Source organism: Enhydra lutris, unplaced genomic scaffold (genome assembly GCF_002288905.1).
Source record: "Enhydra lutris kenyoni isolate GAN:26980312 unplaced genomic scaffold, ASM228890v2 scaffoldscaffold46, whole genome shotgun sequence".
Lineage (NCBI taxonomy): Eukaryota > Metazoa > Chordata > Mammalia > Carnivora > Mustelidae > Enhydra > Enhydra lutris.
Window position 1 is genome coordinate 6,106,656 of NW_019154130.1, and position 22,899 is coordinate 6,129,554.

Below are 22,899 nucleotides of genomic sequence, written 5' to 3' on the forward strand. Positions count from 1 at the left end.
CTATTACTATAGTTACAGTAATATAACTATATCCCGTCTGGGGACACAATCCTCGGCACCATCAGATACTCTGCCTACCACCAGCCACTGCCCACAAGAACCTCGTGATCCCACTAAAGGAAAGCTCTGGCCTTGAATGAATGGTGATGGTCAATGAGAGAAAGAAGACCGATGGGCAAAGCTTCCCACGTCCCTGGGCTCCTGGGGTAGGTCTCTGGGCTGGTTATGGGGATGGGAAGGGGGTGGAGAAGGGCTCCTCCCTAATCAGCTACGGCAGCAGAAACGCCACAGCTCGACCGCCCCTGGAACTGACTGATTTCAGGTGGACAGCACTGCCTGCTTCCCAGGAGAACCGTGTGTGATGAGGGTGGAACGGAGCAGGGACTGTTTCTCATGGGAGAGTGGCAGTTCTGCTCACCCGACGTACTGAGTGCACAAAAAGAAGGAAGGAACACTCCCAAGGTGGTCTCCTCACTGAGCAGGAGAGTGTCAGAAAGACCAAGGGCCACAGCCCATACTATAAATTTTTTTTTTATTTACACAAAAATTCTAGCTAGTTCATTTCTTCTAAGTTGAAAGGGCAAAATTCCTGGATTCCCTAAAGTCAGGCGGGGGTCTGAGATACTTACTTGGCCTGGTTGCTGAGAAGGGTCACATTCACATTGCCAAGGACGAGATTTAAGTAGAGCCTGGAAGGAAAGGGCTGGTGAGGGCTGACTCATTTCTTACCAGCCCTAGGAATGGGCCCCAACCAAAAACATTCAAACAATAAGCATGCCTTGAGCACCGATGTTAGAAAATAGCGTGCTAAACTCAGCAGTAAAATTCTCACATGGAGAATAAAGACTAACTAGAGAATGAGACAACTGTGACACATGCAGTCATGACTAAACCATTTCCCCCCATCTTAGCTGGCTTAGAGACCATATTTCCCAGGCTCCCATGCAGCTCGTGTGAGCATGTGACTGAGTTCCAGCCAATGAGGTGATGGCATGTGTACAATCTCTAGGTCAATTTAAAAAGGGTTCTTTTTTTTTTTTTTAAGATTTTGTTTATTTATTTAACAGACAGAGATCACAAGTAGGCAGAGAGGCAGGCAGAGAGAGAGGGGGAAGCAGGCTCCTCGCTGAGCAGAGAGCCCGATGTGGGGCTCGATCCCAGGACCCTGAGATCATGACCTGAGCGAAAGGCAGAGGCTTTAACCCACTGGGCCACCCAGGTGCCCCAGAAAGGGTTCTTTTTTAAAACTAAAGTATAACCTTCAGTATATTTATAGGTATACCTATAGTATATTTTATGCCTGGCTTCTTTCCCTCAATACTATGTCTGGGAGGTTCACCCATGTTGTCTGTGTATAGTGTTCCCCTGAATGGACACCCCGCAACTTATTTATTCATTCTACTACCAATACACGCTTAAGTTGTCTTCAGTTTTTGGCTAATAGAAATACACTGCTGTGAACAACTTTCTTTCTTTTTTTTTTTTTTTCCAAACTGAGATGTAATTCACATACCATAACATCATCCTTTAAAAAAAAAAAAAAAAAGATGTTTTATTTATTTATTTAAGTGATCTCTACACCCCTCATGGGATTCAAACTAACAACCCTGAGGATCAAAAGTTGCATCCTCTTCCGACTAAGCCCACCAGGCATCCCTGTAACATCACCCTTTTCAAGCACACAACTTCATGGTTTCCAGTATATTCACAACATTGTACAGCAACATCACCATTACTTAATTCTATACCTTTTTTTTTTAAGATTTTATTTATTTATTTTACAGACAGAGATCACAAGTAGGCAAAGAGGCAGGCAGAGAGAGACGGAGAAGCAGGCTCCCTGCCGAGCAGAGAGCCCAATTCGGGACTTGATCCCAGGACCCTGGGATCACGACCTGAGCCGAAGGCAGAGGCTTTAACCCACTGAGCCACCCAGGCGCCCCAATTCTAGACCATTTTTGTCATCCCGAAAGAAAGCCCATATCCATCAGCAGTCACTCCCTTTCCGCCCTCCACAGCACCTGGCAACCACTATCTATTGCACATGTATGGATTTACCTATTCTGGACATTTCACTTAAAAAAAGACTCTGGCAACATGGGACCTTTTGTGCCTGGATTCTTTGCTGTTGACCTTCTTATATATGTCTACTGGAGGCCAGAAGCACGCATTTCCATTGGCTACAGAGACAGGAGTGGAATTTCTAGATTATAGAATAAGTGTGTTTTTGGCTTCCCCAGGAAACAGCAAACTTTTTTTTTCTAAAAGGTATCTGCTTGCCCTCCGCTCCCTGGAGATGTGACGGTGAGAGCCAGCTTTGGCCTCGTAGGTGAGAACAATTCCCTGAAGGGTGGTGAACCAGCGAGCTGGAGATGGAAGCACCCTGAGTCCTCAGATGACCCCATGAGCCCACCACTCTTGGTCCCCTCAGCTCTGGACTGCTGTGTATGAGAAGAGAAACCTCCCCCTTGTTTGAGCCCCCGTATCACTGGACTTTTGTTACGATAGCCCGTACTCTAATGGCACTAATAAAGATGCAAGTAAAGAGTTACAAAATCTCAGGGGAGGAAGGGTTTAATTCTACAGAGGGAGGAGGGGTCTTTGGAAAGGCTTCACCAAGTTGGTAACATTTGAACTGGGCTTTGAAGGGTGAGTAGAAGGCTGAGAGGAGAAAAGCAAACAGAAAAGTCTTCTTTCTAGCTCTGAATAAATTCTAGGGGCATTTCTGGTCTGATGTAACTGGAACAGAGATATAAAAAGAACATCAATTTTTTCCCCTCCTGCCTAGAGATACAGTCCCTACTTCCTGAAAGAGCAGTGCCATTTCCCTTCGGAGAATCTCTTTTCCCCTCCAGGTCCCGGGGTAAAGCATATGACCCAGCCTTAGCCAACCAAAGCACTGCATCCTCCTGATTGGGTCAATGATGGTCATGTGACACAATGGTCTCAGGCCAATGAGACTCAGTCCTGGGACTTTTCCCAGAACTACAAAGAAACAAAGAGGCTTTCTCTGCTGGAATTGCTAAGCTGGCAGAATGCAAACCCAGAGCGCCTGGGGCCAGCTTGTAGAGAAAGTCTCCCTAAGAGCAAGACACACATGGCAAAGGGAATAAAAGGAAAGCTCATGGAGAGACAGAGCCTAACAGTATCATTTGAGCAGCAGGATCCAGCCAGACCTGCAGCCACATCTGCACCTCATTGAGGTTACATGAGCCAATAAATTGCCCATTTTTTTGTAAGCACTCTGAGTTGGGTTTTCTGTCATTTGTAATCCAAAGATTTCCAACTGTCACAAAATACGCAGAGGACTGAGGAGGCTGGAGCTGGGAAAGCGGACCTGGGCTGCCTGTAAAAAAGGGTCATGGGGTTTCATTCTATGGAAAATTATCACCACCCAACTCAGGGAGTTCTTCCTGTGGCAAAAGAGGAGAAGCCAAGAGGAATGGCTTCTAGTGTAAAAGAGCTAGTAAGCCTCCTGACCAGGGGCTCTGATTCAGCCCTTAGGCAAAACTGGGAGAAAGGGCCACAGGGAAGTGATGGGAGTACACTTAGCAGCCCACCTCAGGTTTTGATACAACACTGTCCGATCTCACTCTGGAACAGGTGGCAGTCATGTCACCTGAAATGGACTTCTCCAAAGGAGGAAGAGTGTTCACATCCAAACCTGGGCTGAGCCGCCTGAGCAGAACACCCCCTCCCACAATGTCTTTGAACCTTGTAGAATTTGGATACCTGGGTCTGACTCACCAAGCTATAGACAATTCAAGACAATTCATATAGCAGGCACTCGATACATGTTTGTTCTCAAAGGAAAAAAGAAAAAAGAGAGAGAGAGAGAGAAACCAACAAACACACTCTTAAGTGCAGAGAACTGATGGTTACCAGAAGGGAGGGGGCGCAGGAGGAGTGAACTAGGTGATGGGGATGACAGAGTGCCCTTGTTGAGATGAGCACTGGGTGACGTATGGAAGTCCTGAATCACTCTGTTGTACACCTGAAACTAACACGATACTATTTGTTAACAATCCTGGAATTTAAAATAAAAATAAAATCAGTGGGGGCGCCTGGGTGGCTCAGTGGGTTAAGCCTCTGCCTTTGGCTCAGGTCATGATCTCTGGGATCAAGCCCCACATCGGGCGCTCTGCTCAGCAGGGAGCCTGCTTCCCCCTCTCTCTCCGCCTGCCTCTCTGCCTACTGGTGATCTTTGTCTCTGTCAAATAAATAAATAAAATCTTAAATAAAATAAAATAAATGTTTGTTCTTTGGGAGAAAACATCTTTCCTCTTCACCTCGAGTGACATCAGGCATGCAGCAGGTGCCGGAAACCAGATCTTGTATGTGGTTCCTCACAAAAGGCCTCCTGAGATCCCCTCCTGTTCCATGGGGGAATGTATGAGGAAGCCTCCTTCTCTTTCCTACCCTTGCTTCCCTCCTTTCCCCTCAACCTCAAGCCCTCGCAGGGAGATGGGAGTCACCAGACCAGGTATGCTAGGCCTGGGCATCTGCCCGCAGCAGGGGTCCAACAAGCTCCCAGCTCCTACCCATTCTTCTTGGGCAGGTAGGCCTCCATGTCGAAGAAGACGTTCTGCCGCTCCTTGATGTTGGCACTCATCTGCTGAATGAGCTCTGCCTCCTCCCGGCTGGCACGCTTCCTGCACCTGTTCGGTCAGAGATGTGGGCACAGGGGAAGCAGGGGTGTTACTCAGACTGGAGGAAGAATGTGGGAGCTCTGGGCACTGCCCTCCCATCTTGCTATCTCGATGCTTCTTACAACCTCAATCAGTCTCCTTGCCTGCCTGGGGATCACAGCACCCACTGGACTCCTTCACCTGTGGGGGAATGAAAGCACTTTCCAAACCATGAAGACATGAGGACTGGGAGGTGAACATATGATCTAGGCCTCAAGAACTGAACTGTCATGAGCTTAAGTATTTCCCCCTGGGAATCCCAGACCTCCTACCACCTACAGCAACTTTCCTCCGGGAAACTACCTCTCATCCTCTTTCCCCCTCCATATGGTTCCAGTAAGGCTCTTCCGTCCCCCAGGTCCGTGAACTGAGCACATGACTCAGTACTGCCTAACCAGAGTCTCAGTGATTGGTTCACAAATGAACACGTGACCAATTCCAGACAATTAGGATCACACCCAGAACTTTTACTGAAAAACAAGTTATTCTCCTGGGGTAACCCAACCAAGAGGAAGGAAGGCTGGAGGACTTAAATCTGGAAGATGTAAGTTGGGCACTGCTGGCGGCCATCTCAGTGACCATAAGGGGGCAGTCAGCCTGAGCGTGAAGCCAATCTAGAGGAAGGCAGAATTTAGAAAGGGGGGAAAAAACAGATTCCTAAAAACATCTTTTGACCCCAGGATCCAGTGATGTCTGAAGCTACTCCTGGTTTTTTTCCATTAAAATTTCCATTCTCTGCTTCAGCCAGCTTTGAGCTAGGTTTCTGTCCCTTAAAACCCAAGGAGCTCAGCCTCGCCTACCTCTGGAGTGTGTGCTTCAAGTCCTTCAGGCGCGTCTTCTGCTTGTTGATGGAGCCACTACACAAAGTCTGGAGCGAGGTCAGCTCCTCCAGCTTCTGCTTGTAGATCCTGTGGGTTTCCTGAGGGATGGAGGGGCCCGAGCAGGGTGTACGGGAGAGTGTGAGTGGGTGGTTTTGCACAGCCGGACATGACTGTGGAAGTCGGTTTGAGAGCTAAGATGATACAACTACTACGATCAGAGAGGTGGCTTAGACAACTAGGACGGGAATTGGAGAACGTAGCACAGCACAGCACTTCTGTAAGGAACTCATGGATTTTTCCTACCCAGGTTCCATCCTTCCTAATAGGAACAGCAGCCAACTATGCCTCTGAGAGGCAACCTCTTGTCAACCTCTACTTGGTCCAGGTGGTTTGAGTGGAGTCAAGAGTCTCCACGTCAACAGCAGTCATGTGATCTGGATCACTGGCCTGGCCAATCAGTATCCTCCAATGCCCTAGCCACTGATTGGTTCAGAGGCAGTAGACACATGGCTCAAGCTGGGCCAATGAGAGTCAGCCCTGGGACTCTGGTTTAGACGTATTGGTTTAGAAATGCCCTCCTTCTTCTGGGTTTGCTAATCTGGGAGAAGGAACACCCGGGGCTGCTGAGCCAATGAAGCCAAACAGGAAAACAGAATTGCAATGCAGTACGGGACAGAATTCTCACCATCAACTGAGCCCTTAGATCTAACCAGGTCTGAATGTAATGCTCCTGGTGATGTGATGCATAGACTCCTTTTCACTTAGGCCAGTCTGAGTTGGGTTTCGGATCCTGGCAATGAAGAGAGCTTTTGCTAAGCGAACTAAGAAAAGGACACACCTCTTCCCTTAGAGCCCCCCCTCCCTACCCCAGGCTCCGGAAATAACCACTCAGGACCGCAAGGCCTGAGGCAATACAAGAGACTTCACCTCAAGGCAAGGAGAATGAACACATTAACTTAACTTCTCAGTCTTGCTGTCCCAGCACAACTCCAACAACCTTCCGCCGTATGCTCAGAAACAAGCCCTTCCCCGCAGTGTTCTGATAATCTATGACAAGCACCAACAATTTGGAGGAAACAATATGAAGGACAGGGACCGTGAAATTAAAAACAATAACCCAGGGACGCCTGGGTGGCTCAGTTGGTTAAGCAGCTGCCTTCGGCTCAGGTCATGATCCCAGTATCCTGGGATCGAGTCCCACATCGGGCTCCTTGCTCATCAGGGAGCCTGCTTCTCCCTCTGCCTCTGCCTGCCATTCTGTCTGCCTGTGCTTGCTCTCTCTCCCTCTCTCTCTCTCTGACAAATAAATAAATAAAATCTTTAAAAAAAAAACAATAACCCAATGAACATATTTAAAGTGTCTGTTTTCTTGGGTGGGGAGAAATGTATTTACCAAGGGAGAGAAAAAGGGGATAGTCAAAGGATGAGGCCAGAGCCTAAACCGGGTCTCCAGACATCTGCCAAGCGGGGTCTCTAAATAGGACAGTCAAGCCAGAAAATAAAGAATCAAAGGCAATGAAGTGAACAGGTAACAATTAGGAGCAACATCAAAGAACACTGTGAGCAAGTTTCCCCTGAACCCGAGATGAGAGGGACAGCACCCTCACTCTCTCCTTCCCGGGTCCCCGGAGAGGAAAATCATGTCTTTTACGTAACTTTCTCTCTCTCTCTCTTTTTTTAAGATTTTATTTATTTATTTGACAGGCAGAAATCACAAGTAGGCAGAGAGGCAGGCAGAGAAAGAGGGGGAAGCAGGCTCCCTGCTAAGCAGAAAGCCTGATGCGGGGCTCGATCCCAGAATCCTGGAATCATGACCTGAGCCGAAGGCAGAGGCTTCAACCCACTGAGCCACCCAGGCGCCCCTAACTTTCTCTTTTTAAATACTTTCAACCTTGCTAAAGAATTGTAGGAATACAAAGAACCTCCCCCCTACCCTTCACCCAGATTCACTAACTGTTGGCGTTATGCCATACATATTTGCTTTATCGTGTGTGTGTGTGTGTGTGTGTGTGTGTGTGTGTGTGTGTGTGTGTTCTTGGTCTATATCAGGAAACAGTGAACTACAATCCACAGGCCAAATCTCCAGCCACCAGATTTTGCATGCAGTAAGCTAGGAACGGTTTTTGCCTGGCTGGGGAAAAAGAAAAAAATCAAAAGAATATTTCAGGATGCATGAGAAGTCCATGAAGTTGAAATTTCAGAATCCGTAAATAAACTTCATTGGAGCACAGCCACACCCGTTCGTTTGCATATGGCCGAGGACACTCTGGTGCTGCGGAAGCACAGCGAGTAGTTGTGATACAGACCATATGGCCCGCCAAAATCTAGGATCCTCATTACCTAGCCTTTCTGCCAAAAAAAAGTTTGCCTACTCCTTCCTAAACCGTTGGTCGTAGACAACATGCTTCTTTACTCTTAAACACTTCACAGCACCCATTTCCTAAGAACGTGGCATTCTCAGGGCACCTGGGTGGCTCCGTTGGTGACGCATCTGCCTTCGGCTCAGGTCATGATCCTGGGGTCCTGGGATTGAGCCACGAGTTGGGCTCCCAGCCGCTCCCTCTCCCTCTGATGCTCTCTCCACTCCTGCTCACTCTCTCTCTCAAATTAAATAAAATCTTGACCCAAAAAAAGAACTCAACATTCTCTCATATATCCATAGTACAATGATCAAATCATTGTATCTCTTTAGGTTCCTTTAACAGTTCCTCAACTTTGCTTTTTTTTTTTTTTTTTTTTTTTTAGATTTTATTTATTTATTTGACAGAGACAGACACAGCAAGAGAGGGAACACAAGCAGGGGGAGTGGGAGAGGGAGAAGCAGGCTTCCCGCTGAGCAGGGAGCCTGATGTGGGGCTCCATCCCAGAATCCTGGGATCATGACCTGAGCTGAAAGCAGACACTTAACGACTGAGCCACCCAGGCACCCCTCAGCTTTGTCTTTCATGACATGGACTTTTTTTTTTAACTTGACACAGAGAGAGAGATCACAAGTAGGCAGAGAGGCAGGCAGAGAGAGAGAGAGGAGGAAGCAGGCTCCCTGCCAGGCCGGGAGCCCGATTCAGGGCTTGATCCCAGGACCCTGAGACCACGACCTGAGCTGAAGGCAGAGGCTTAACCCTCTGGCTTAACCCAGGCACCCCATGACATGGACATTTTTAAAGGGTTCGGTCCAGTTGTTCGGAAGAATGTCCCTCCATCTGGGTTTGTCAGATATTTCCTCGTGAGCGAATTTTGGTTATGCTTCTGGGACAGAAATGCCATTAAAGTGATGCTGTGCCCTCCGTTGCTCCTATCAGGAGGGACACAGTGTCTGTGACGCTAACTTTGATTGCTTGATGCCCACTGCGTTCTCCATTCTCAGTGACCAGCTTCCTATCTGTAATTAACAAGCACTCTGGAGAGAGGGAGGCTGTGATTTACTCCCTTTTGGGAATTCCGGGGCCCTCTACATTCAACTAATCGCTAGTAATAAAGGAAACCCTCCAGAAAGGGACAGGAAGAATGGGGGCAGAGAGATCCCAAGTATGAGGCCTTGAGAAGGTGGGGCCTCTGACTCCGGAGTCCTCCGCAACAGCAGCTGAGGCTCCTGGAAGATAAAAGGCTCTGCTAACTCCTGGCACTCTGTGGGGTGGGGTTCCCACCACAGAAAGATAAGACCAAGACTGCAACATCAGGCAGCCAGATGCTCACCAGGCCCTCCTGGATTTAAATTAATATTTAATTTCTTAAGTAAAACATGAAGACATTATCCTTGTTAAAAATTAAAACACTACCGCTATGCCTACAGTCTGCTATGAATATCCCACATCCTGTCTTCTTCCCTTTCTCCAGAGGTAACTACTGGTACCACTTTCTTCTGTCTATGTATTCTTCCAGACTGTAGCCTGGCATTTCTCTGTTCTATATAGACCTATTCCTATATATATGCACATAAATATATATATATACATATGACAGATACACACTGTTGCAAAACCAAATTGTTCCTAATGCTTATTCACCTTTACTTCCTTTAGTAATAGGACCTCACTGAGTAGTAGCTGGGCACACAGCCATCCAGTAACAGACATTTCTCAGCCTCCCCTGCAGCTACATGTAGCAACAGGATGACAAGCTGGCCAAAGGATGGCAGGTAGATGTGACGTGTGTAATGTCTGAACCACACCTTTATAAGGAGATGCTGGTCCTCCGCTGTCCCTTTCCCTAACAGGGATATGGTGACAACAGGTGCAGTTAGTTACCTTGAAACCAGAGAGGGAAGCTGCGTGATGTCAATGGCAAAGCCCACTGTCCCTTCCCCAGCCAAGCCAAGCTCATATGACCGAGCTTTGCCCCTGTGATGGTGTTAAAACATGATGGCCCATCCTTTAGCACGCCTCTCATAGAGGTGGGATCTCTGTTCCCTCCTCTTTTTTTTTTTTTTAATTTTATTTATTTATTTGACAGAGGAGATCACAAGTAGGCAGAGAGGCAGGCAGAGAGAGAGGAGGAAGGAGGCTCCCCGCCAAGCAGAGAGCCCGACGCAGGGCTCGATCCCAGGACCCCGAGATCACGACCCAAGCCGAAGGCAGAGGCTTAACCCACCGAGCCACCCAGGTGCCCCTCTGTTCCCTCCTCTTAAATAGAGACAGGCTTGTGGCTGGTGTGACCAATAAAATATGGCAAGAGCAACACTACAGGCTCTGAGAAAAAAAAGTCATGAAGCCCATGTGGCTTCCGCCTTATTGCTGGAACACTTCCTTTAGAGCAAACAGTCCAACTACCCTGAGGCCACCATGTCGTACGGAAATCCTAGCCACACAGAGAAGTCACATATAGGCACTCTGACCAACAGTCCCAAATGATACGAGCATTCTCGTCACTGCAGCTCAGACATCTAGACGTGTGGGTAAAGAACCACCAGATGATTCCAGCCACAGCCAAGTAAGCTACTCCCGTCCATTCAGTCTTCCCAGCTGAGGTCTCCGACATCACAGAGCACAGTCAGGACATTCTCATCATGCCCTATCTAAACTCCCGACCCACAGACTCCATGAGCAAAATGTAATCACTGTTGTTTCACACATATGAACACACATAACTGAACACCACTTACCCTGGACCACCCCTCCCTTTGGACTGTTCCGTGAGAAAGATGCTCTCTCATTTAAGCCTTTTTTTTTTTTTTAATTAGGGGATATCTTTGTTATAGCAGCTTAGCGTATATCTTAGCACATACTTTTGATTTTTAAAAATATATTAACTAGGGGCACCTGGGTGGCTCAGTGGGTTGAAGCCTCTGCCTTCAGCTCAGGTCGTGATCCCAGGGTCCTGGGATCGAGCCCCGCATCGGGCTCTCTGCTCAGCGGGGAGCCTGCTTCCTCCTCTCTCTCTGCCTGCCTCTCTGCCTACTTGTGATCTCTGTCAAATAAATAAATACAATCTTAAAAAAAAAAAAAAATATATATATATATATATATATATATACACACACACAGTATCGGGGTGCCTGGGTAGCTCGGTCGTTAAGCATCTGCCTTCAGTTCAGGTCATGGTCCCAGGGTCCTGGGATTGAGCCCCGCATCGGGCTCCCTGCTCAGTGGGAAACCTGCTTCTCCCTCTCCCCCTCCCTCTGCTTGTGTTCCCTCTCTCGCTGTGTCTCTGTCAAATAAATAAATAAAATCTTTAAAAAATATATATATATATATATAAATAAACAGTATCAGAATATGGACATGATTCCACAAGTTTCTTTTTATCGCTCAACAATATGTCTTGAAGATCTACCAACATGAGAATGTAGAGATGTACTTCAATCTTTTTAGTGCTAGGCAATATTTCACACTATGAACATACTACCGTTTACGGAGCTGTTCTAATGCTGGACATTTATTTAGGTTGTTTCTAGTCTCTGCCTGTAACCAACAACGCAACATTGACTAATAGCCTCGCACTGCCTCCCTGGGCACACACACAAGCATCTCTCTAGGGAAGAGAAGAAGGATCACTGGATCAGAGTGTACAGCCTTGTTTTTAGTTTTAATTGTTCTTGGCAAACTGCCCACAGAGTGGCTGTACCAATTTACACTCCCACCCACAGCTTATGACAGTTGTCAACACCTCACCAGCACTCAGTGACATCTACTTTTCTACAGGCACTTCTCTAATCTCTGCTAGTGATACTTTCTGCTCAATCCTAAGGCATCAGACTGGGTAGGGATAGGAAATCCATGAGCCTTGCCACTATTTTGTCCCCTGCATATGGAGTCACTCCTGCTCCCCTTTGGTTCTTTCTCTCTGCCATTAGCTAGAGCCACTTCCCAGGGGAGATCTTATATTGGAGACCATACATCTGGGACCAATCTTGTCTTCAGTTCCAGACTCAAGATTTGTCAGTTAGGAGGAGGACAATGTGGAGTTGGGGTGGGGGAGTCAGAAGCAGGGCCCTCAGTGTGACATATTCTCCATTCCTGGGGCATTCCTTGCCCACACCCAGATTCTGCTGATTCCACCTCGTACCAGTCCCACAAGCAGTAGGAAAGGTTATTTCTTGGATCCTAACTTTTCTTCATATTGTAGGAATATTCTAATTTTATTTTTTTTTTAAGATTTTATTTATTTATTTGACAGAGACAGAGAGAGAAGGAATACAAGGAGGGGGAGTGGGAGAGGGAGAAGCAGGCTTCCTGCTGAGCAGGGAGCCTGACACAGGGCTTGATCCCAGGGCTCTGGGATCATGACCCAAGCCGAAGGAAGACACTTAACGACTGAGCCACCCAGGTGCCCCCAGTAACTTTTCTTCAGACAGCTGCTTCCTATTCTCGCTCTTTAACTGTGGTAAAATACATATGAAATTTACCGTTTTAATAATTTAAAATTTCTAAAATTTTTCTGATTTTAATAAAAACATATAATATTATCATCTTAATAGTTTAAAAAAAAGATTTTATTTATTTATTCGACAGACAGAGACCACAAGTAGGCAGAGAGGCAGGCAGAGAAAGAGGGGGAAACAGGCTCCCTGCTCAGTAGAGAGCCCGATGTGGGGCTCGATCCCAGGACCCTGAGATCATGACCTGAGCCGAAGACAGAGGCCTAACCCACTGATCCACCCAGGTGCCCCAGCATCTTAATAATTTTAAGTGTAGGGGCATCTGGGTGGCACAGTCAGTTAAGCGGCTGCCTTTGGTTCTGGTCATGATCTCAGGGTCCTGGGATCAAACCCCAAATAGGGGTCCCTGTTCAGCAGTGAGTCTGCTTCTCCCTCTGCCCCTCCCACTCATGGTCTCTCTCTTTCTCTCTGTCTCTCTCAAATAAACAAAATCTTTAAAAATAATAATAATTTTAAGTGTATAATTAGGTGGTATTAGATGTGTTCACATCATTGTGAAACCATCGCCACCATCCATCTCTAGAACTTTTTCATCATCTCAACTGAAACTCCAAATCCATTAAATAATAACTCCATTTTCTGTTTCCCCAGCCCCTGGAAACCACCATCCTACTTTGTCTCTGAATTTGACCCTCCAGATACTCTATATATGTAGAACCATATATTATGTCTTTTTTTTAAAAACCCAACAGAAGAGAATATAGTTTAATTGAATCATACAACATGTGAACCCTTCTAGTTCTTCATAATGTATGTCTGACTTCTCAGAAATATTTTGGGTGGGTGGAACTAGAAGGTATTATGCTAAGCGAAATAAGTCAATCAGAGAAAATTATCATATGATCTCTCTGATATGAGGAATTTGAGAGGCAGGGTGGTGGAGTTGTGGGGGGTTGGGAGGGAAAAAATGAAACAAGATGGGATCAGGAGGGAGACAAAGCATAAGAGACTCTTAGTCTCACAAAACAAACTGAGGGTTGCTGGGGGTAGAGGGCAGGGATAGGGTGGGTGGGTAATGGACACTGGGAAGGGTATGTACTATGGTGAGTGCCGTGAAATGTGTAAGACTGATGATTCACAGACCTGTATCCCTGAAGCAAATAATACATTGTATGTTAATAAATAAATAATAAAATAAAATAAAGAAAAAATAAAAATAAATAATTTTTTAAAAAATACATATTTTGGGAAAAATGCAGAGAGCTTTTGAGGGGGGCGTGAGGGGAGATAAGTGATTACATTTTTTAAAATTCCAGTCAGTTAACATACAATGTTATATTAGTTTCAGGTGTACAATATAGTGATTCAACCCTTCCATACATCACCCGAAGCTCATCACAAGTGCCCTCCTTAATTGCCATCACCTACTTAACTCATCTCCCCACTCCCCTCTCCTCTGGTAATGATCAGTTTGTTCTCTATAATTAAGTTTGTTTCTTGATTTGCCTCTTTTTTCCCCTTTGCTTGTTTTGTTTCTTAAATTCCACATATGAGTGAAATCACATGGTATTTGTCTTTCTCTGACTTATTTCACTTAGCATAATACCCTCTAGCTCCATCTATGTTGCTCCACATGGCAAGATTTCATTCTCTTTTATGGCTGAATCATACTCCATTACATATATATATACAAACACACCACACCTTCTTTATCCATTCATCATTCGATAGACATTTGGGTTGCTTCCGTATCTTGGCTGTTGTGAATAATGTTAGTATGAACATTTGGGTGTATAAGTACCTGTTTGGAGTCCCTGCTCTCAGTTCTCTTGGGTATATAACCAGAAGTGGATTGCTACATCAAATAGTAATTCCACATTTAATATTTTTTTTAGGAACCACCATACCATTTTCCATAGCAGCTGCACCATTTTACAACAGCTCTCTCTCTCTCTCTCTCTCTTTTTAAAAAGATTTATTTATTTATTTGACAGAGAGTCACAGCAAGAAAGGGAACACAAGCAGGGGGAGTGGGAGAGGGAGAAGCAGGCTTCCCACAGAGCAGGGAGAGCCCAATGCAGGGCTCGATCTCAGGACGCCAGGATCATGACCCGAGCCAAAGGCAGACGCTGAACAACTAAGCCACCCAGTCCTCCTCAACTGCTGTCTCTTAACGCACTGTCCATGGGGTGGTTCTGGGAGGTTGGGTGGGGAATACAATTCTTGTCCGCCCTCGGAATCCCCGGCTGTCCTCTGCACATGAGCATGTCTCCAGAAGACCCTCAGACCTGTGTTTTGAAATGCTTCTTCCAAGAGCAGGAAGAGCCACACCTCAGCAATCCAGCCCTGGCTTTCATCCAGTCGGCCTTGAACCTGTAGCCTCAAATGGAATTGGTCACCATATGGAAGCCTTCTACTGTTTCTGCCAACTAGGCAGCTATTCCCCTTCTGGTTAATGTCTCCACAGTTTCTTTGGAAACCCAGCCCTCCCCATACTCAGTTACTGAAATCTGGCTAGGAATGGGGTTGAAGTTGCCCCAGGTTCCAGGGCATGTGACCCGGGCCTGGCCAATCGGAATATCAGCCTCAGGACCCAACTGGCTGATTCAGGGACAGGCATTCAAACCCCACAAATCTCAGCTGGGGCGGGGTGGGGGGGGAGCTTTTACCAGAACTGCTTTAAAAGAGCAGCTCTTTTTCCACTAGTCTGAAGGAGGAAGAGCTCATGTGAGCCCAGAGCTAATGGAGCTGTCTTGCTTGAACATGAATCCAAATGATGGGAAAACGGGGCAGAGGGGCAGATGAAGGCTGAGCCCGGATGGCTCCATTTGAGCCCCTGGATCAACTCATACCTGCAGCTGGTACACCTCTGACTTCCCAACTACATCAACAAAGAAATGCTGTTTTGTTCTGTTTGGCTTTGCCAGTTTGAATTGAATGTCTTTATTTCAGAGGCAAGTGTCAGAATCTAGATTAAAATGCCAAAGCACAGAGTTCTCCTTCTAGGCAAAGATAGCCACATAAAGTAAGAAGAGAAGCCACAAATCTTGGACTCATTATTACCAAACTCTAGCCCTGGGTGTTATCATCCTAAAGACACCAAAAACAAGGACTTGGAGCCTCGTCAAACGAATCCTTCATCAAGCCAGTAACTAAGCAGACACCTAAAAATGTAGATCTTTGAACAAATTGTGTGTTTTTTCTACAAACCAAAAACCTTAGCCATCATTTTTTAACAATTTTGAGGTGTAATTCACATATATTTTCTGTGTAATTCACTCATTTTTAAAAAAGATTTTATTTATTTGACAGACAGAGATCACAAGTAGGCAGAGAGGCAGGCAGGGAGAGGGAGAAGCAGGCTTCCTGCTGAGCAGCGAGCCCGAAGTGGGGCTCGATCCCAGGACCCCGGGATCATGACCTGAGCCGAAGGCAGAGGCTTTAAGCCACTGAGCCACCCAGGTGCCCCTACTTCACTCATTTTATGTGTACAATTCAGTGATGCGTATATATTTGCCAAGTTATGCAACTATTACCACATCATTTTAGGACATTACACCACCCAGTAAGATCCCTCACGTCTATGACAGCGCTCACTCCTCCCTCTGCTCCCCTCCCTCTGGACCCTGGCAACCCCTACCCTACCTTCTGTCTCTACAGATTTGTCTTTTCTGAATAGTTCACATAAATGGAGTCATACAGTTTGTGTGTGGGGTCTGGCTTCTTTCACTCAGCAAAAACACTCCTGTTTTTGAGGTTTATTCATGTTGTAGCATACACAAGTGTCCCCGCTTTCTGAAAGTTCACGTTATGCCATTTTGCTTTTACGAAAGACTGCCATTAGTAGAGCAATGGCTTTTTTTTTTTTTAAGGATTTTATTTATTTATTTGACAGAGAGAGATCACAAGCAGGCAGAGAGGCAGGCAGAGAGAGAGGGGGAAGCAGGCTCCCCACTGAGCAGAGATCCCGATGTGGGGCTTGATCCCAGGACCCTGAGATCCTGACCTGAGCCGAAGGCAGAGGCTTTAACCCACTGAGCCACCCAGGCGCCCCGCAATGGCTTTTTTTATAGGAGTGAGAATCCTCCTTGGATCTCTTTTGGTTAGCAAAAACAGGTACTGATGGAGGTCTTTCAAAAAAGCAGTGGTGTAACTCGAACTTTCGGGAAGCAGGGGATACTCTTTGCTTTACGCCATTTTGGCTTATGAAAGGTTTCACCGGAAGGTGGTACTTTCGGATAGTAGGGGGAAGCATGTATTACTCTGTTCTTATTGCTACTTAACAATAAAAATTTAGTATAGATGCATCACACTTTGCTAATCCATTCACCTGTTATCGGGCATTCCAATTATTTCCACTTTTTGGCTATTATAAATAATACTTCCATGAACATGTACAAATCTTTGTGTAGACGTATTTCCATTTCTCTTGGGTAGATACCTAGGAATGGAATTGCTGGTCATACGGTAAATGTACGTTTAACTTTTAAAGAAAATGACAAAGTGCCAACCACTATTTTAATTTCTAAACTTGGCAGCAGAGGATTGGAACACGGGAAACACCAAACACTGGGAGTCCGCTCTCTGCACACGGTGCAGGGAGTACCAACTTATTAAATGTGATTGACTCCCACATCAAGTTGCTACCTCTAAAAATAACCCTAGTGCTGGGGGCACCAAAGTAGACAAGCAGCTGCAAAAGAAAGAAAGAAAAAACTCCATTCGGGAGCACAAAGCAAAGCCCCCAGCCCCTAACTTGTCTAGTTCAAGGCCAAAGAAAAGAAACACACTTGACAGAATATCTAAGGAAGGAGCTTTAAGCAGTTTAAAAAAAAAAAAAAAAGGATAATTACAAGCACTGCCAGTAAAAAATTAGATGCTAACTATATAAATTTAGTTAAAATCTCCAAAAAAAAAAAAAAGAAAAAAAGCATAGTTCACTACTCGACTCTGCAGTAAATAATATCTACATGGTCATAATCGCATGTAAATGACAGTGAACCTATAGAACTGCCTTTCTTTTTTCTTTTCTTTCAGTTTTTATTTTAATATTTTATTTATTTGTTTGACAGAGAGAGAGAGAGATCACAAGCAGGCAGAGAGGCAGGCAGAGAGAGAGGAGGGAGCAGGCTCCCCGCTGAGCAGAGAGCCCGACGCGGGGCCCGACCCCAGGACCCCGAGATCACAACCCAAGCCAAAGGCAGAGGCTCAACCCACTGAGCCACCCAGGCGCCCCCTTTTCTTTCAGTTTTATTTATTTAAGTAATCTCTGCACCCAACATGGGGCTCGAACTCGTGACCCGAGATCAAGAGTCACAGGCTCTTCCAACTGAGCCAGCCAGGCACCCCGGAGCTGTTTTTCTTTATTAGCGTTTTGGTACTGTTGGGTTACTTTTTGGCCTCCTGCTCATTGTATTATGAAATATTCCAGGCATACAAAAAAGAAAATCATAAAATTGATAGAAAATAAACATCAGCACCCATATTCTCACTCTCAGTTTAACACATAATAGTAGTGCACAGAGAGTTAAAGGCCCCCTAAGTATTCTTTTGAGATGGCATTTCTATCCTCTGCCCCCCAAAAGGGGAACCCATTTGCTGGTTATTTCTGCCCCCATGTTCGCCCCAGATCAATTCTTTCCCTCTGCTTGAGGAGGCTGACCCCTCTGGACAGCATCTCCTGGATGCCGTTACCCTGCCTCCCACTTGAGATTGGCCCACGGGATGCACAGCAGGAAGAGAGAGAAGCTGGGGTATTTGTTCCTCCTGCCTCCTCTGGTTTGCCACAGCCTTAAACCATTGCAGCGCTGCCCTGCAGCTCTCCTTCCCCAGCAACAAGCTTTGGCCAAACTCTGGTGATGCCCCCCTCCCTCTGCCCTTTTAGGAACAGGACTGGCCCCAGCTCTAGAGGCCTCACCCTTAAACTGCCACACTTCTGTAAATAGTCCCTCCTTTAAACTCCTTTGAGGGGCACCTGGGTGGCTCAGTTGTTAAGCGTCTGCCTTCGGCTCAAGTCATGATCCCAGAGTCCTGGGATCGAGCCCCACATCAGGCTCCCTACTTGGTGGGAAGCCTGCTTCTCCCTCTCCCACTCCCCCTGCTTGCGTTCCCTCTCTCGCTGGCTCTCTCTCTGTCAAATAAATAAATTTAAAAATCTAAAATTAAAAAAAACAAAAAAAAACTCCTTTGAGTGAGATCCTTCTGGAAGAGTCATTTGCTTCTCATCAGGGCCCTGCCTGATCTCCACTATACTGAATCTGGCCCATATCACTCCTTTGTACTCTTTGTACCATAAACATGTATCAGCAAGCAATACATAGTATCGGTTAGAATGTGTTTAACTTTATCATACATGTCATACTGTGTATACGTCTCTGCAACTTTCCACTCAATGTTGCTCTTCTTTTAAAAACATTTATCCAGGTTGACCCATGTAGCTCTCTAGTTTACTCATTCTGCTCATCATACCTCACTCTAAGGGTGCTCAGTGGAATTATCCATTCAGAAGAACATTAGGTTTCCAGTATTTAGCTGTTAAAAACAAGTGTTCTGAAAGTTCCTGAACATCTCCACTTGAATATTTAACTTTGCAGATATGTATTACTTCTAACTAAACATGTAGGATGGATCAAAAGAGAGGGAGAGAGAGAAGCGCTAACATTGGCTCTGCGAGCTGGGATGCCGATACCTCCTTTCCTACACAGCTAATTACCGTCCTTCTACACCACGCACAGAAGACACAAACAAGCAGGTTTCTGTCGGAGGCTTGGGCAATCTGCTGCCTCTCCTGTTCTCTGAGGCCCCAAGCTCTGCCCTGGTGGGAAGATGAGGTTAATGACGCCAGGTCTCAGCATGGCTGTGGAATATCTGGAAATGCCTGCTTAACACAACTTGGCTACATCATAAGATCCAGAACCTGAGTCCACATTTACCACAAGAATTGCCAGCAACGGAATCTCAAGGCATTTTCAGATGGGGTTCGGCCCAGAAGCATCGCAAAGTTGGTGGGCAACCCGGTAGGCTGCAACAGAGGCATGGCCACCAGCAAAATGTGGTGTCTGATAGCTGTGCTTCTATCAGAAGTTTTGTTTTTTTTTTTTTAAAGATTTTGTTTATTTATTTGACAGACAGAGATCACAAGTAGGCAGAGGCAGGCAGAGAGAGAGGAAGGGAAGCAGGCTCCCCACTGAGCGGAGAGCATGATGTGAGGCTCGATCCCAGGACCCTGGAATCATGACCTGAGCTGAAGGCAGAAGGCAGAGGCTTTAACCCACTGAGCCACCCAGGCGCCCTCTATCAGAAGTTTTTGAGAGATTACATTTATATAGTTCTCTTTCCAAGGAATCAAGTTCAAATGAAGATTTCTGGATGCTGAGTATACTTCGCTAAGACTCATCACCATGAAAACACCACTAAGGACGGCAAGTTGACTTCACCAAAATGGCATCAGTTCTGTATTGGAAAGAACTCTGAGTCATGGGCCAGGATTGACTGGTGATGTCTGTTACAGGAGCGGTAAGTGCAGGTATTAGACAGCGGTGTCCGACATTTGGGAGGCAAGATAACCTAACTCTTCATCCCAGAGTTGTCGCTTCTTAGGTAAGTCATATAAGCTCTTTGTATTTTCCTCAGCAGTGAAGGGGTCACGAGATGAGTTTTATGTAACAGGCCATATACTGGTTTATTTGTTTTTAAATCAGTTTTATTAAGGTATAATGTACATACCAGTGCATCAATTTTCAGGTGTACAACTAAAGGAATTCTGGCAAATATATACAATTGTGTAAACACCACCGCCATCAGGACATACAACAAAGGTTCACAAACTTTGCTGGTTCACCATGCCCTTTGGGTCTCAGTACACTTTCCATAGTCTCCAGGCCAAATAATTGTGGAAAAGTATTTATGTCCTAACAACTTCATAGCCTTTTGCGGGGGGGGGGGGGGATATGCAAAAATGGACAGAAACGTTTTTTTTTTTAAGATTTATTTATTTATTTATTTGAGGGAGAATGAGTGAGAGAGAGCATGAGAGAGGAGAAGGTCAGAGGGAGAAGCAGACTCCCCAAGGAGCTGGGAGCCCGATGCGGGACTCGATTCTAGAAGTCCAGGATCATGACCTGAGCCGAAGGCAGTCGCTCAACCAACTGAGCCACCCAGGCACCCGGACAGAAACATTTTTATTTCACTCTGAAATAACCAAAATTATTTACTAATGGAATGTATGAGGCTATTGGGCTCGGCACAAATTCTCAGACTGTGGAATCAGATTGGACACTGTCACCCTCCTTTCTTTTTTCACACGGATTTTCACATAGTACTTGATTTTTTTTTTTAAAGATTTTATTTATTTATTTGACAACGATCACAAGTAGGCAGAGACAGAGAGGGGGAAGCAGGCTCCCTGCTGAGCAGAGAGCCCGATGCGGAACTCAATCCCAGGAACCCAAGATCATGACCTGAGCCAAAGGCAGAGGCTTAACCCACTGAGCCGCCCAGGCACACCATACACAGTACTTGATTTTAATCACAGATCACTAAAAACCTAACTTTACAAAGATATGCCATCATCAGAAAGAATGTGACCTAACGTGTAAGCGTGAACTACCCCAAGTTAGCAGTTTAAGCGGTGTAGGACAGATGTCACTGTGTTTCCCTTGAAAACTGAAAATATCCCATGGGGGTGCCTTGACACAGTCTGGGAATGACAGACATAAACTACTTCTATGACCCCCCCCCAAAAGATGCCTATCCAGCATCCCTCTCTCTTTTCTTACTACCAGTATTTTCATTTTCCTTTATAGGTCTATCCGGATCTCCCTCATTCTTCTTTCATATGGTTTGTGTGGGACTCCTGTGGGAATTACCAAGGAAAAGTCGTTCTGTTTTGGTCAGACTTGCTGAGTTGGAAGATGTCAGCCTGGGTGGCCAGTGCACCTCTTCGCCACAACATGACAGAGACTGCCTGAGAATAAGGCTGATACAGAAGATACAGAGAGGGGGTGCCTGGCTGGCTATTTGGTTATGCGTCCAACCCTTTGTTTCGGTTAGGGTCACGATCTCGGGGTTGTGGGATCGAGCCCCACCTCGGGCTGTACCCTCAGCATGGAGTCTGCTTGTCCCTCCTCCTCTGGTCCTCCCCACACTTGCGAACGCACACGCATCTCTCTCTAAAATAAATAAATAGGGGCGCCTGGGTGGCTCAGTGGGTTAAAGCCTCTGCCTTCGGCTCAGGTCATGATCCCAGGGTCCTGGGATCGAGCCCCACATCAGGCTCTCTGCTCAGCGGGGAGCCTGCTTCCTCCTCTCTCTCTCTCTGTCTGCCTCTCTACCTACTTGTAATCTCTGTCAAATAAATAAATATCTTAAAAAAAATAAATAAATAAATAAATAAAATCTAGAAAAAGAAGAAGAAGAAGAAGAAACAGAGAGACACACACACAGAGACATCATTGGAGCCCCTGGACCTAGCCTGGCCTGAAGCCATTTGTCACTGGACTTCCCAATATATGAGCCAATAAATTCATTTTTTGGCTTAAAGCCAGCTGAATGGGGTTTCTGTCACTTGCAACTAAGAATCCTGACTAATGTGGGGCGCCTGGGTGGCTCAGTGGGTTGAAGCCTTTGCCTTCGGCTCGGGTCATGATTCTGGGGTCCTGGGATCGAGCCCCGCCTCGGGCTCTCTGCTCAGCAGGGAGCCTGCTTCCTCCTCTCTCTCTCTCTGCTTCTCTGCCTACTTGTGATCTCTGTCTGTCAAAATAAATAAATAAAATCTTAAAAAAAAAAAAGAATCCTGACTAATGTACTATACATATATATATATATATATATATATATATATATATATATATAGTTCAGTGCTTTACTACATATACATTATATATATAGAGAGAGCATATATAAAGTAGGGCACGAATGAAATGAGACCCCACAAGTTCAGAAGCTTTTCTTTGCAGAGCCAAGGGTCTCAAGATACTTTGGGAGCCCACAGTGTTAGGAACCCCCAAAATATCTGACATACACAGCAGACCTGGGTTCAAATTCCAAAATTCCATGACTTTCAAGTTAGTTAATATCTCTTAGCCTCAGTCTAAAGCAGGGTTGGTCATTTAGATTAAATGGAAAAATCCAGTACCCTACAGTTAGCTCTTACTGTTATTATTGTCAGTCTTTGTTTTGTAGATAAACTCAGAAGCTCAGAGTGATGGCTTGCTGAAGGTCAGATACTAGACAGGCACGGGCTTCAGGCCTAAACCCAGGAACTGTGACTCCCTGTCCAGGGGCTTTCCGCACAAAGCACTTCTAAAGAAAGAGACCCGTAAGGCAATGCAAGATGGAAGAGAAAAGCCTATAAAAGTGTGCCCAGGGCACAGACCTGCTTTAAGCAGTGGTTAAGAGTATAGACCCTGACATTCAACAGCCTGGGTTTGAATCCTGACTCCAGTACTTACAAGACATGTGACTTTGGGTATATGATTTTCCCTCTGTAAAATGGGATAACAGGATCTCTTTCATAAGGTTTTCATAAAATAATACTGACCTTCTTGCTTCTACCCTGTCCCTCTCATGTCTATTG

At 45.8% G+C, this 22,899-nt stretch overlaps 1 protein-coding gene across 1 annotated transcript in view; it reads right to left on the bottom strand.

Annotated features, from left to right (window-relative positions):
• LOC111156503 (transmembrane protein 120B) overlaps positions 1-22,899 on the bottom strand; it is a 43,470-nt gene that overhangs the window by 17,610 nt on the left and 2,961 nt on the right. Inside the window, exons 2-4 of the mRNA XM_022517442.1 lie at positions 5,489-5,607; positions 4,542-4,658; positions 630-689 (exon numbers count right to left, since the gene is read on the bottom strand). Of these exons, the coding sequence (XP_022373150.1) occupies positions 630-689; positions 4,542-4,658; positions 5,489-5,607 (296 nt within the window). The remainder of the gene's footprint in view (positions 1-629; positions 690-4,541; positions 4,659-5,488; positions 5,608-22,899) is intronic.